At 46.3% G+C, this 15,729-nt stretch overlaps 2 protein-coding genes and 1 long non-coding RNA gene across 3 annotated transcripts in view; all 3 read left to right on the plus strand.

The window, feature by feature from the left end:
- Positions 1-193: 193 nt before the first annotated feature.
- LOC123972634 lies at positions 194-1,598 on the plus strand. Its single transcript, XR_006825443.1, has 2 exons — positions 194-406; positions 1,185-1,598. It is a non-coding gene; the product is annotated as an uncharacterized LOC123972634 (long non-coding RNA).
- A 9,096-nt stretch (positions 1,599-10,694) lies between these two features.
- Positions 10,695-15,729, plus strand: part of LOC123972576 (E3 ubiquitin/ISG15 ligase TRIM25-like) — a 12,816-nt gene continuing 7,781 nt past the window's right edge. Inside the window, exon 1 of the mRNA XM_046052110.1 lies at positions 10,695-12,764. Coding sequence (XP_045908066.1) covers positions 11,029-12,738 — 1,710 coding nt within the window. The 5' untranslated portion in view covers positions 10,695-11,028 and the 3' untranslated portion in view covers positions 12,739-12,764. The remainder of the gene's footprint in view (positions 12,765-15,729) is intronic.
- The window catches only part of LOC123972618 (E3 ubiquitin/ISG15 ligase TRIM25-like), a gene marked incomplete at its 3' end in the record, with an annotated part of 9,817 nt that continues 6,826 nt past the window's right edge, over positions 12,739-15,729 (plus strand). The window contains 1 exon segment of the mRNA XM_046052169.1: positions 12,739-13,426.

Consider the following 15,729-nt stretch of genomic DNA (forward strand, 5'->3'; position numbering starts at 1 on the left):
ATGTATATGTAGCCCAGGCTTAATAATGAGAAACACTATTTAGCTGTCTGACCAAGTCACTAAGGGTTAACTTTTATTTTTCTCAGCATCTTTGATGGGCTTGTAAGTTAGCAAATGGGTGGACGTTATGATGCAGTGAGCTGACCAATCAGCTGCCAGCTATGTTCCGTTACAATTACGCCTCTCGTTTCGCGTCTCTGCACATTCTTTTGGCGCCTGTACCTGAGCGTAGGAGGCTGCGTTATCCCCTTGGTAAGACGAGAAACGACATGGAGTGAATTAAACAAATTCTGTGATCATAATCGCTTATACTGACTATACCCTGTTGTAATATAGAGAGTAAATGAGAGCTGTGCCTGAATCCACTGTTGTCACGGAGCTAAAGGCGGTGAATTCCGCTAAAATGGTGAGTTGTTTACCTTGCGCTAGGCCTTTGAGTTCGCTAGCATCCATGTTAACAGGCCCAGGCTTTTGAGGCCCATTTGTATTTAACCTAGCCTGCTGAGTTTACTGGGAGTTCGCTAGCATTTATGCTAATCGGCGCTAATCGGTGAAGCTATGCAAAGGTGCTAATTGTGTAAAGTTAATGTGAGACTGCTGTATTCATATGCTAATAGGGTAATTAACCACAATAAGCTAGCGGAATACTCTTTAATGCCTGTGAAAATTACAAACTATTTTGTTTGTGGGTTATAAAAGGAATTGTTACCTTTCCATGTTGTTGCTAAATGGTTACTTTGAAAAAATAATGATGTTAAAAACTGTTGTTACTGGAAGTTAAAGAGGTAAATTTTTAGTGCATTCTTTCCACTGTTACCGGTGCAGAGGGGGATAAATGAGCACGCTAACACCTTAATGCCTCTAATTTGAAGTAATACGATTTGATCAATGTTTACATGCAATGCCTGCAGTTTATTTATGACACTGCTAATGTTACTTAGGGTTCATAAAACTTAGTGTTTATATCAAGGATGTAATTTTTGATGTACATGTACTTTTGATAATTGAGAAATTCATACTTTTTATATATAAGAAGAAACAAGAAGCTGTTGTACAATGAGAGAGCGATTTTGATATTGCATTATAGGTGTACTGAAATATTTCATTTTATTTTATAGTAGCCCGTAGCAGTCCATGTATTCGCTGAATGGTAATTTAGAGAAATGATTTGGCCTTGTTTATAGGTCAGGTTTTGGTAAAGAGTTGGAAGCCTTGTGCAGCTGAGATCCATTCCACGGAGTGATACCAATCTACATGTTCCAGACGTTTTTCCAGATCCTTGTGGATTCCCAGTCTAGGTGGCTGGGTGGCGAGCCAACCGTGTTTGTGATTCTGACTTTAGACGGATTGCCAGGATCTTCCTCATCTTCATGGTGGTAGGACAAACTCTAACACAAACTTAAAAGGGCCCCAACGGTGAGAAATGAACTCTTGTCAATAAAGGCAAGTGGAACTAAGGACGAACTGAGCTCAACGAAGTTAAAAGGAAGGTTTTTTTTTATGTGCGCACTTTATTATTTTAGTTTGTTATTTTTCATACCTGCTTTTTTATGTATGTACCATCCCTGTGTATTTAATACACTTAATGCAAACTGTCATTCGGGTGTGGTATTCTTTTTATTGACATTCAATTCTCAGGCTCTTAACAATTTAGTGTCTTCTGACTCTGGTCCACATTGATAAGACTACTTTAGACTATGTACATTATTACTACCACAACTCAATACAGAGGTACGACAATAATAAACATAGGCTAACAATGTGTGACAGTGAGAACACAAAAAATAGGATGTGAACTGTGAACTTTATTAACTTATTAAATCAACATGTCCATAACAAATGCTTTGATACGATTTGATTGAAAAGACTTTTGCAAAGGATTTTCCATGAACATCAGTGGATTATAAGTTGCTGGCCTTGTGTGCAGTATTGGAGTATGTTAGGCCTACTTCCTTTCATAAATGTTTTCTAGTCAGAAGTACAGTACATGTGCAGCACTGAGTAGCTGTTTGTCTTTCAAACTGCTACAGTAAAACTATGAACATAAAAGCTCACTCCTAATGAGCTCCACAGAGCACCTGTTCTTGCTCAGAAACTGCAGATTTCTCAGATTTTGCCTAAAATATTTGTCATTGTTTGCAGTAATACCATCCAAACAATGAAACCACACATAAATATCCGATCTACAAACACTTCTCAATTTAATTAAACACCATGGTTATGATTGCTCAGTAAATATATTGTATATATGTTTTAATTTTTCATTAATCCAATTGTTCATTCTATAGTATTGAATTATACAATTCTATAGATTGGTTAAGCATAACACATAGTTGTTTATATTCTTTACATAGGCACTATATTTTGATAATTAAATGTGTATTAACAGCCTACAGTATATCTCTCTCATATCGCTTAATAAATTAATGCTGATGTGTCTGACTGTATCCATTAAATCTTAAAAAACAAACCATACCCTAATGTAGGCATGTGCTTCATTTATATTGTAACAATATTTCTTAACAAATAGGCTGCATATGGAATCCAGACTAATCAATCAGCAAATTAGTATGTTATATTAGGTCATTACACTGCCTCGGCATGCTGTCACAAGTCTCTCAGGCCACCGTGCGCCACACAGAACACTGGCCAACAAATTGTGCAGTTTGGCTTGATACTCATCAAGTAGCCTATTTGATTTTTCCCAACTCTTGTTGTCAGTACTTTTTGCATCCGATTTTGTTTCAGAGGGGATGCTGTTATTTCAACTCGACTCCTTGCCAGAGTCAGTTTCGGGTTACGTATGTAACCCTTGTTCCCCGAGAAGGGGAACGAGACACTGCGTCGGTGACGACACCATGGGAACGCCTCTGGGCGTGGCAGGGCTGAACTATGAATGAAACTACTCCAATCCTATTGGTGTTGCTAGAACAGTAGTGTGTGACGGCGTAACTGGAGGGGTATATAAGCACGCCGGCACACAGGACACATTAGCCCTTTTCTATGAAGCAAGGCACTCCAGGCGGGGTGAGGTGTGGCGGACCGATGCATTGTCTTGTTCCCCTTCTCGGGGAACAAGGGTTACATACGTAACCCGAGACGTTCCCCTTTGAGGGAACTCGAACTGCGTCGGTGACGCAGAAACCCCGCCTGCCCCCAGCGTGTAGAACCCGACGGCACGACCAGGAGGAGAGTGCACGGGTGCCGGGTGCAGAAGGCAGGTCCAGACTGTAAAACCGGATGAAAGTGTGAGGAGTGGCCCAGCCAGCCGCGTCACACAAATCCTGGAGCGACGCCCCTGCGAGGAGGGCCCTAGAAGCCGGCATGCCTCGAGTAGAGTGCGCCCTTACGGCCATAGGTGAAGGCAACCCGCGCACCTGATAGGCCAGGGAAATAGTCTGAATGATCCAGTTACTGATGGTGTGTTTAGAAGCAGGGAGCCCAGCCTTGGGGCACCCGAAACACACCAGCAACTGGTCTGCTTTCCTCCACCGGGAAGACCTCAGAGTGTAAATACTCAGTGCTCTGACTGGGCAGAGCAGATGAAGTCTCCCGTCCTCCGCCGTCACATGAGGTGGGGGATGAAACGCCTGCAGCACCGTAGACCCTGCCAACCTGGACGGAACCTTAGGGACATAGCCCGGACAGGGGTGCAGGATGGCTCTGACCCTCACCAGGGCAAACTCCAGGCATTGAGGAGAAACCGAAAGTGCCTGGAGATCCCCCACCCTCCTCAGAGAGGTGATAGCGAGGAGAAAGGCCATCTTAAGGGTCAGGTGCTTGGCCTCAGCCGTCACATGAGGTGTGGGATGAAACACCTGCAGCACCGTGGACAGTCAGTCTGGCCGGAACCTTAGGGACATAACCTGGACAAGGGTGCAGGATGGCCCTGAGGTGATAGCGAGCAGAAAGGTCATCTTAAGGGTCAGGTGCTTGGTCTCAGCCAACTCCAGGGGTTCGAAGGGGGCCTCAGCCAGCGCTCAGCCGGCCCTCCACCTGGGACAGCAGGTCTCTCCTCAGAGGGACCTGCCAGGGCGGGCCCTCGAGGAGCGATATTAAATCCGAGAACCACACTCGTGCCGGCCAAAACGGGGCTACTAGTAGTAGACTGACGCCGTCCTGACGGACCCGCTCCAGATCCCCCGGGAGCAGAGCGACTGGGGGAAAAGCATACAGAGAGGGACGGATGGAGATGTGGAAATAAGCGTCTCGTAGATCTATCGTGACAAAACAATCCTCGGATTGGATGTGACTGATGATGGCGGGGATGGTGACCATCCTGAACCTGAATCTCCTCAGAGATTGGTTCAGGGACCGCAGATCCAAAGTCGGACGAAGTCTCAGGACCTCTTCCCCCGGACCCGCCGAGACTGAATGACTCGGGGGGCTGTGGGCGAGAGCGCCGTCTTGCGTCCCAGGTTGATTGAGGGGGATCCCGTGACGCTCTGCTCTGCTTCTGGCTGCGGCCGTAGGTGCTTGACGAAGGCTGCGTCCGCCTTTTCTGAGCCGTCGCGGTTCTGGAGCCTGACCAGCGGGGGAGATATCGCTCAAACGCCTCTCCCTGAGTTTTGGCATGCTGGAACCTGTTGACAACAGCATCCACTACTTCGCCAAACAGGCCAGTAGGCGAGAGGGGCGCATCCAGGAGAAAAGCCTTCTCCTTCCCCTGGATGCCCGAGAGATTGAGCCATAGATGGCGCTCCATAGCCACCAAAGCCGCCATGGATCGGCCGATGGAACGGGCTGTTTCATTGGTCACACGGAGAGCTAAGTCCGTCGTTATATGGAGCTCAGTCAGGTCCTCCTCAGAGGGACCTCCCCCTAAGTCACAGTCCCGAAGAAGATCGGCCTAGTATGCCTGCAAGACAGCCATCATGTGCAGGCTAGCACCAGCTCGACCCGCTGCCATGTAGTCCTTGCCCACCAAATCGGACGTCATCCGACACGGCTTGGTGGGGAGCGCCGGCGTCTGGAGGGATGAGGCGAGGTTGGGAGAGAGGTAGCTAGCCAGCGCTTCCTCCACCCGTGGCATCGCTCCGTAGCCGTCTGATATCTGTCACGTTGCCATAGTCCAGCCAGGGGAACGTAGACAGCCGTGCAGAGAAGGGCTTGTTCCAAGATCTAGACAACTCAACTACAGTCGAGACGAAGCAGCAGATCATGTTGAAGCAACAGTGTGTCTTCCCTTGTCAGCGCTTCATCACGGAAGGTGATACCCATGGAATGTGCGTCTCATGCCTGGGGATGTCGCACGCCCAGGCAGCTCTCGAGGTGGCTGCCTGCGACCATTGCGAGACCAGCTTCCAAACAAAGCCAGAGTGCCTGCTGAATAGAAAGAAGCTAATGTGTCCTGTGTGCCGGCGTGCTTATATACCTCTCCGGTTATGCCGTCACACACTACCTTTCTAGTTTCATTCATAGTTCCCATAGTGTCGTCACCGACGCAGTTCGAGTTCCCTCGAAGGGGAACCGCCTTTATCGGACTCCGATTGGCCCTGAACCCGACGGTATTAATGAAACCAGCAATGGCGGCGAAATTGCCCAAACAAAGGTAGAAAAAGAGAGGCATTCACAGAATGTGGGTGGAATGACTTGTATGGAGGACCACTTCTGACATAAAGGGAAATAAATACAGAAATAAATAAATGCTCAATAAATAAATAAGCACCCGATTAATAGTCAGCAAGCCGCAGCTATATCTGGAGCGCGCTCTTATTTGAGTATTTACGGTACACGGAGCAGCTCGTTGCTCTGCTATCAGCTGCTGTTTCAACAAAGACGCCATTCAACTGGGAGATGCAGTGACTTGACCAGTGGTGAGTACAAAATATTATAAATAATGCATGTAATTTGTTAAGCTATGAGGAAAGGAAAAGTCCGCTAGCCGCTAGGCTAATTTATGTAGTGTTAATATCATATAGGCTAAAGCTCTTAAAGGTTCAGTGTGTAAGTTCTAGTGACATCCAGTGGTGAGGGTTGCGAATTTTTTGAATATTTTTGTTACCTTTTCATTAATAAACAACAGCCACATGAAGAAATTAAGTACTACATGATGTCTCATACTCCTGTAATACAATCTTGGGATGGTTGGCTCATCTGTACTAACATAAGAAAATGACAATGAAGAAATTGTCAAAAACTATCACATATTACATATCACACAGAGAAGCATGCAAATATTACCAAAATGTCTTTTTACTTTTTTAAAATACAACAGACATACAAAGTAGTACAGACAGCCATAATTGCAGCTTGTGGTAAAATGGTGCAAAATTTTATTAAAGGGCATTTAGCATGTGAAAGTACAAATTACATATTTATGTGCACAGTGGGAAGCAATATCCAAGAAAGAAAGTTTTTTTTAATGCAATTTCAGAAATTATTTATTATTGGTCACTTGATAGGCACACCCGTCATGCTATATATCACCATTAGCAGTAAAAAGAAATACATGTTTTCCACCAGGGCAGTAAAATGTGAAGTTTAGCTGCTGATCTGAGCTTCCCTGCTGTTACCGTTTCATTAGCAATAATATTCATCAGCTGTTTGTTTCAGGAAGGTAATGGCACATTTCTGTCCACGTAACAAATCCATAACAGAGGCTGGAGAAGAACTACATGAAGTTACAATCCAACTACATATTTTTTCTACCACCGCAGTAAAAGTTTAGCTGGCTGATGCTGGAAGCTGCCCTTTTATTGCCAATTAGCGATCAGCTGATTCTCACAAAGGTAACAGACAAAGCTAAAACAGAGCGCTGGAGAGAGGGTAACTACATGAAATTAATCCAACTAACATAACACCACAAGCCAAAGCACAGCGCTGGAGAATAAACCAGTCCAACTAACAATACAATTTTTTCTACCTGTCAGTAAAAGTTTAGCTGGCTGATGCTTCCATGCTCTAAACAAAGGTTGCAGTTTTATTGCCAATTAACCTTAGTGATCAGCTGATTGTCTTGCTAACGTAACCGTAACCAGCAAAGCCAAACCACAGGCTGGAGAATAAGTAGGCGACATAAAATTTATCCATATTTCACACCATTGACAGGGGAAACATGTCACGGCTCTCTGTGATTATGGCCAGCTTCTAGCTAAAGTTCTCAAACCACAGTTTTCATTTGAATCGCTAAAGTCTGACAAGCAAAGTTAATTAAGTTACCTGTCCAGCAGAAAACAGACAACTTCAGCACCGCTTTGAAAACATCTGTCCCACGGTAGAAACATGATGACAAAATACAGCGTTATATCATTTTATATCCCCCCTTAAATGCCTTGTTGTTTATGTCTAAATACAGGAAGAATGGGAGAACAGCACACATCTCATCGTTACTCTGTGATTATAGAGCATGGTAAAACAGTGGGGACTTTTAATGCAGCCCACACCCCTAATATTACTGTGTAACTACAGGTTAACAAATGGAGAACATTCAAGATTTTTTACAACTGTCTGCATAGTTTATTCATCTTATGTAATATGTAAAGAAATAAAATAAATAGGTCTACTAGGCTCCTATCTACTTTGACATTTAAGATTAGCTCTGTTTGATCCACCTTCATAAACATATGTGACATTACTGTAAAACTTGAGAAAGGTAAGTTGTTTTCTGCTACAGCCTGCCCATATCCTTCCCATATCTGAACTTATTATTCTAAATCATGCAATGAAGTAGAAGAAATGCATAATAAATCCTGGGACAAAATCTGTCCACAAATACTGTACAGTATGTAGCCTAATGAACAATCCTTGTGTTATAGCTGACTTGGGCAGTGAAATGTTTCATTTTTTAATTCATGTGGTCCTAGTTGTGCACAACTCAAATCAAAATTTAAGGAGAAATGTGTTTTATACCACCTCAAGAAGACTTCATATCAGAAAGATAGGATGGTATTTCAAAGCACAACTGCAGTACTTCAATAATTTCCACATTTTAGTGTTATTTTACTTCTAATACACACATGTAACATGTTTTATACTTCTGTGAATATAAGCCAATTAATCTTATTTTCATACTTTATGTACCTGTGTTAACACCTTATTTTGAAAACCATTGTGCAAATAAATAGGGTAGAAATGCAAAGGAAGAATATAACAAGACAAAAATATTAAAACTTAAATAAATAAATAAAAATTAAAAAAATAAGTAATTAATAAATAAAGGTGAAGATTATAACGGACAATAAATAAATATGGTAATTATTACAAAGGTGAATAAATAAAGACGCTAATTAAAAGAGATATATACATTTATGTCTCATTGTATAATTTAATTACTGCATTACATTTATTTATCTACCTCATTTTTTGTGCATTTAATCGGATGCTTATTTATTTTTTGAGCAGTTATTTCTGTATTTATTTCCCTTTATGTCAGAAGTGGTCCTCCATAGTTCCCCTTCGAGGGAACTCGAACTGCGTCGGTGACGACACTATGGGAACGCCTCTGGGCGTGGCAGGGCTGAAAACATGAATGAAACTACTCCAATCCTATTGGTGTTGCTAGAACGGTAGCGTGTGACGGCGTAACTGGAGGCGTATATAAGCACGCCGGCACACCGGACACATTAGCTTTTTCTATTCAGCAGGCACTCTGGAGCATGTTTGAGACTACGCAGAAGAAAGCTACCACAATACGGAAAGATTACCTGGACATAGAAGCAGAGGAGATGGCTGGTGAGCAATTCAGGCAGTGTGTCTTTCCATGCCCACGCTACATCACGGCTGGGGACACTCATGCCTTGTGCGTTTCCTTTCTGGGGATGCCGCATGCCCAGGCAGCTCTCGAGGGGGCTGCTTGCGGCCATTGCGAGGCCCTGCCCCTGAGGGTGCTGAGGTCCCGTGCGGCTCTTTTCTCCGGAGACGGCTGGATGCGCTCTCCCCGTGGCTCGGGCCCGGCGGTCGACTGAGGCGGCGCGGCGGCTTCGGTCATGGGGCTCCCAGCGCGACATTTCCGACGGCATCGGGACTGCTGAGGCCTTTTCCCGTTCCTCGTCTGCTGGCTTCGACTCCCCTCTTCCCCGTTTGGGAACCCGTATTTCGGCTTCTCCCGCTCGGGGTGTGAGCCCGGAGAGGCTGCAGCTGTCCGGCTCTGAGGAGCTGGATGTGCTCAGAATTTTGGAGGAGGAAGACTTCCGGGTACCGGAGCAACGTCATCAGTCAGCGCCGAGCTATGACGAGCTCTTGGAGGTGGTGACACGAGCGGTGTGTAAGCTCCAGCTTGATTGGCCGCAGCCCATGCCAGACACGCAGGTCTCTGCCCTTTTTCCCGGATTTGCATGACGAGTTGTGCAAATCCTGGGGTAAGCCCTTCACAGCACGTTTGACTACTCCCCTGCTCTGGGTTTATAGTGACGTCGCAGGGGTCAAGGGCTCTGGTTATGGGACGATGCCCCGGGTTGAGGATGCTTTGGCCAGCTATCTCTCGCCCAGCCTTGCGTCGTCCCTTAACAAGCCATGTTGCGTGACATCTGCTCTGGTGGGCAAGGCGTACACAGCGGCGGGGCAGGCTGTTGCGAGCCTGCACACAATGGCGGTTTTGCAGGCATACCAGGCCGACCTGCTGAAAGACATGGACTCGGGAGGAGGCCCCTCTGAGGAGGACATTGCCGAGCTCCGCAGAGCCACGGACCTGTCTCTCCAAGTTACCAAAGAGACGGCCCGTGCCATCAGCTGTTCCATGTCTGCGCTGGTGGCCACGGAGCGGCACCTGTGGCTCAACCTGTCGGGCATCCAGGAGAGGGAGAAGACCTTCCTGCTCGATGCACAGGTGGCGACCTCTGGCCTGTTTGGCGAGGCGGTGGACGCCATAGTCAGCAGGTTCCAGCATGCCAGGACGCAAGGGGAGGCGGCTGCAGAGAGACGGTCCCAGCCGCCTGGGCAGAGTGTCGCTGCTCGAGGTCCCCCTCAGCGCACCCGGGACTCGAGGCGGCACTCTCGCCCACAGCCCCCCGAGACAACGGATCTGAGGACTGCAGTCCGGAGGTGCTCGGGCTCACATGCCACGGGTTTTCGGCAGGACCTCCACCCCTCTGAGGGATGGGCCTCTGGGGAGGCTTCCACTGGTCGTGCACTTCCTCCGTGGAGCCCGGAGGATGAGACCTGTGAGTCGTTCCAGGGTTCCCACTTGGGATCTGGCGGTGGTTCTGGAAGCGCTGGCTGAGGCCCCTTTCGAACCCCTGGAGTCGGCTGAGGCCAAGCACCTGACCCTTAAGATGGCCTTTCTCCTCGCTATCACCTCTCTGAGGAGGCTGGGGGATCTCCAGGCACTTTCGGTTTCTCCTTAATGCCTAGAGTTTGCCCCGGGGAGGGTCAGAGCCATCCTGCACCCCTGTCCGGGCTATGTCCCTAAGGTTCCGTCCAGACTGGCAGGGTCCACGGTGCTGCAGGCGTTTCATCCCCCACCTCATGTGACGGCGGAGGACGGGAGAATTCATCTGCTCTGCTCTCCAGCTGAACTGATCGCCTTTATTAGTGTTTGTTTGGCTTCTGGTTCTCACTGACTGCAGCTTTGACTTCAGTTTGTCCTCCTTTATTTACACTTCAAAGAAGGGAAAACACGATTATACGGCAGGATTTTAGTTTGATTATTGTCAGTCAGCTGGTTTTAACCAGTCAAAGAAACATTGAATAGAATTTGAGGAAGATTTTTAGAAATATGGAGCCAAGAAGTATTTTACAACTAAAAACTTTAATGTCTTCAGACAGGAGAAGGTTTTAACCGAGGCTTCGCTGTAAATGAGTAAAAAAATCCACAGAGCTGATACTCTTCCTGGAATGAGTCCCAGCTCAATAACCCCTCCCTCTTCCTCCTGCTCTCCAATCACAGCGAGCTCCACTCTGTCCATATATTTCCTTGTTCCCTCCCCTTCAGATCTCCAGTTTGAAGATGGGTGTAACCAACATGTGCTGACGTGCAGGAGCTGAAAGGCCCCGTTCACTGCAGAGACACATCCTGTTTAGATCAGAGCTCAAACTAGTTGCACTTCTGAGGAAGTGAAACTCAGACAGTCGTTGCCACTGAGAGGTAAAATGGCGCAGAAAGGAGTTCAGCTGGACCGAGAAAAATTCTGCTGTTCGATCTGTCTGGATCTACTGAAGGATCCGGTGGCTATTCCCTGTGGACACAGCTACTGCATGAACTGTATTAAAAGCTTCTGGGATGTAGAGGATGAGAAGAAAATCCACAGCTGCCCTCAGTGTAGGCAGACCTTCACACCGAGGCCTGTCCTGCTGAAAAACACCATGTTAGCAGATTTAGTGGAGGAACTGAAGAAGACTGGACTCGAAGCTGCTCCTGCTGATCACTGCTATGCTGGACCTGAAGATGTGGCCTGTGATGTCTGCACTGGGAGAAAACTGAAAGCCCTCAAGTCCTGTCTGGTCTGTCTGGTCTCTTACTGTGAGAAACACCTCCAGCCTCACTTTGAATCTCCTGCGTTTCAAAATCACACGCTGGTGGAGCCCTCCAAGAAGCTCCAGGAGAACATCTGCTCTCGTCATGATGAGGTGATGAAGATGTTCTGCCGTACTGATCAGCAGAGTATCTGTTATCTCTGCTCTGTGGATGAACATAAAGGCCACGTCACAGTCTCAGCTGCAGCAGAAAGGACTGAGAGGCAGAGAGAGCTCAAGGTGAGTCGACAAAACATCCAGCAGAGAATCCTGGACAGACAGAAAGATGTGAAGGTGCTTCAGCAGGAGGTGGAGGCTATCAATGGCTCTGCTGATAAAGCAGTGGAGGACAGTGAGAAGATCTTCACTGAGCTGATCCGTCTGATGGAGAAAAGAAGGTCTGATGTGAAGCGGCAGCTCAGATCCCAGCAGGACACTGAAGTGAGTCGAGTCAAAGAGCTTCAGGAGAAGCTGGAGCAGGAGATCACTGAACTGAAGAGGAAAGACGCTGAGCTGAAGCAGCTCTCACACACAGAGGATCACACCCAGTTTCTACACAACTACCCCTCAGTGTCAGCACTCAGTGAATCTACAGACTCATCCAGCATCAAGATCCGTCCTCTGCGCTACTTTGAGGATGTGACAGCGGCTGTGTCAGAAGTCAGAGACAAACTACAGGACGTTCTGACAGAGACATGGACAAACATCTTAAAGACAGTGACTGATGTGGATGTTTTACTGTCAGAACCAGAGCCCAAGACCAGAGCTGACTTCTTAAAATATTCACGTGAAATCAAACTGGATCCAAACACAGCACACACATGGCTGATATTATCTGAGGGGAACAGAAAAGTAACAGTAATGGAAGAACAGTATTATTCTCATCACCCAGACAGATTCACTGAATGCTGGCAGGTCCTGAGTAGAGAGAGTCTGACTGGACGTTGTTACTGGGAGGTGGAGTGGAGAAGGGGAGGAGTTTATGTAGCAGTCGCCTACAAGAACATCAGCAGAGCAGGGAGCTGGGATGAATGTGGATTTGGACGAAATGACAAATCTTGGATGTTAAATTATCAGAACCACAGATACAACTTTTGCTACAACAAAGTCCAAACTCCCGTCTCAGGTCCTCGGTCCTCCAGAGTAGGAGTGTACCTGGATCACAGAGCAGGTATTCTGTCCTTCTACAGCATCTCTGAAACCATGACTCTCCTCCACAGAGTCCAGACCACATTCACTCAGCCTCTCTGTGCTGGACTTGGGTTTTCTTGTTATGGAGCCACTGCTAAGTTCTGTCAAACAGTCAGAAGTCATTTCAGGGACAGTGGGTTAAATTCTGTGTTTTAATCCTTCAACTTATTTTGTCTTCATGTTTGTTGCTGAGAGCTGATTGTTGTGGCCTTGACCTGTCAATCAAACATTGTGGGCGGTACTTTGAGGTCTTCTCATTAGTTGCTGTGTAAATGTTTGAGTTTCTTTAGGCGGCGCTCCTTCCTGTGTCTGTTTAGCCATGGAGGCTATCACTGCTCAGGATGACTTTTGTTTACCTGAACTGACTTTTCTCTGCATGAAAATGGAAACTTGTCTGAGCTCTACATGATGAATAAACAAACATGAACCAAGTCTTTTCTTCTCGTCTTCATTCCAGGGTTTCATACAGAGCTGATGGAGAACATGTGAAACTAATCAGAGAGTAGAACTGAGGCAGTTTTCCTCCTGAAACACCACAAAGTACAGAGTTCATGTTTGTCAGTCAGTCTCTGTCCTTTCAGCTTTCCTCACTAAAACAGCTTTGTCACAGAGAAATGAGCAGAGTTTTCTGTCACTTGTTGCTTTTTACAACCAACATTTTGTTTGTTTGTCTGAAATGCATCTAAAACAGGCACCATGAGGGTTCCTGACAGCTGGGACTGATTTATTGCTCCATCACAGCTAAAGTTACTCCACCTTTTCCAGCACAGACCAGCAGCTGGAAATCCAGTATCAACCTGTTTTAAACACAGCCTCCTGTATCACTGCAGCTTCAGTTTCTAAGGTGAGGACAAAGCAAAGCACTCTGGGTCGTCGCTCCACATTTACATTCGGCACAGAGGGAGCTCGTTCCGTGAAAAAAGTCCATTTCAGTTTAAAGTGTGAGCAGGTGTGAGCTGGAAGAAGTGCTTTTCTGAGTGGAAGTGAAGCTGCTGCTAACTGAGGGGGAGACTGAGACTCTTGTGAGGAGAAAAAGCAGCAGGCAGGTGTCTCTGTGCTGATCTGACACTTTAATGTCCCAGTGGTCCCTGAACGCAGCAGTCTGATATCTGGCTGTTGATTTAGTCCCAAAGCAGAATGTGGTAATAAAATGTTGTTTTATAAATCAGCTGTGATGATGAAAACAAGCTAAACTTCCACTGCTGCTACCATTACTACACCTACTGCATTACTGCAGACACTTATTATTACAGTAAGAATGATCAATATGATGGATCTAATAATATATACAAGTCTAAGTGTTGACAGCAACATCGCACAAATAAATGTAATGAAGCTCAGTGTGAAATATGCAGTTTTGATGAGTTAAAGGACATGATGACAGCCTGACACTGTAGTTTCCCAGCATGCTCTCTGTTGTGTCAGGTGTTTGACTGGTCTCTTGTCTGTGTGTCGGTCTGCAGAACTGGAGGATCCACGTGGACCAGATGCATCCACAGAGAGACGGGATCAAGTCCTCGCTCAAATGGGCCAAGGTGCGTTCACTGACCTGGTTCAGCAATAACAGCAGTGATGGCTGTTTAACAGATGTCTGTGTGTGTGTGTCTGGCTCCACCTGCTGTTTAATTACAGAGGACAAGAACTTTTTAATATTTCCCTTCACTACAACGAGCCTCTGTGGTGAGATACTGCAGTACTACTTCTTGTGAAATACTACCAGTACGCTGCACCAAGTATTAATGTTTTCACTGCATATGTGCTCTAAATGAACTCCCTGCATTAAGCCTGTCACCATTTCAGCGTCGTTCCTGTGAGAAACGATATTTTATTGAGCTGCTTTGTTTTGGATGAAATGACAAACAGAGCTGAAGTTGAGCTTGAATGGAAGGTAACTGACAGTGAAGAAGAAACACAGAGCGAGTTATCCAGAAAGCAGGAACATTCAAACTATAGAGGCGTTGTTGTCTTTAAAGTCCAAAGTCTGTGTCTTAAATGAAGGACTCTGATGGAACAGACGATGAGAGCTGTGAGAAGTGACGACAATAAACAACACAGGTGAGACAGTGAATGTGCACAGTCCACTCGTTTATCTTCTCCCTGATCTTTTGGGGTTAACAGCTGATGATACAACAGCACACCTGTCAGCCTGCACCTAATACCATGAAGCTACCATCATTAGATTCTTCTGTTCAGCTTCATTGGCTCAGTTTGAGCAGATCTGACTAGATGTGATTATTTCCAGCTCAGCTTCGCTCAGCTCCTCCGCAGAGAGAAAAACAGGGAATTAATCCTTGACGCTCCGCAGCTCTTGCTCCAGAACATCCTCTCATCTGAGCCTGCGTGAGCCAGCAGTGCACTGACCTCTTTCCTCTTCTTGCAGAGACTTCAGAGCAACTTGTTGAATCTGAAGATCCAGCCCACCATCTTTTCAGGTGATTCCAGGACGAGGCAGACTTGATCAGCTGAATCACTTTCTTCTTTGGCACAAACAGCATTAGCTGATATCTGTTGTGACCTCAGGATCATCTTGTTCTGCCGGTTCTCTCAAACCATCTGGATCTGTAGGCCGTTGCTCCAGAGTCTGGATGAATCGGGGCATCTCTCTGGAACCTCCTTTAGTCTAGAAAGATGGAAATCTCCACAACTTTACAGCCTTTTTTATGCTTGACCTTGACTGGAAGGAAGGAGAGTTTGTAATCAGGCTCACCAGCTTCAGCACTGTTTTAGCAGCAACCAGAGCCCTGCCCACTGCTGTCGGTATCAGTACCTCTCTCAGTCTCTGCTCCCTTTTCCTTCAGGTGAACATGAAGCATGCTGGGACGTCTGGATCCACATACTTTACATGACAGTCACCTCCTGCAGTCTTTACTCATGTGCCCTCTGCCCAAGCAGCCACAACAGATTTCAGGCTCTTTCAGGAAGGCAGTCTCATCATTACATCTCTCTTTTCCAACAAAGAGCACAACTCCAAAGAGTCTACAACGTCAGGAAAAGTAGCTCTATGATGACGCATCTCCTGAATATCACAAGCCACTGTTCCCCTTCGACAGAACTCGAACTGCGTCGGTGACGACACTATGGGAACGCCTCTGGGCGTGGCAGGGCTGAACTATGAATGAAACTACTCCAATCCTATTGGTGTTACTA

This window comes from Micropterus dolomieu, linkage group LG01 (assembly GCF_021292245.1).
Source record: "Micropterus dolomieu isolate WLL.071019.BEF.003 ecotype Adirondacks linkage group LG01, ASM2129224v1, whole genome shotgun sequence".
Classification (NCBI taxonomy): domain Eukaryota; kingdom Metazoa; phylum Chordata; class Actinopteri; order Centrarchiformes; family Centrarchidae; genus Micropterus; species Micropterus dolomieu.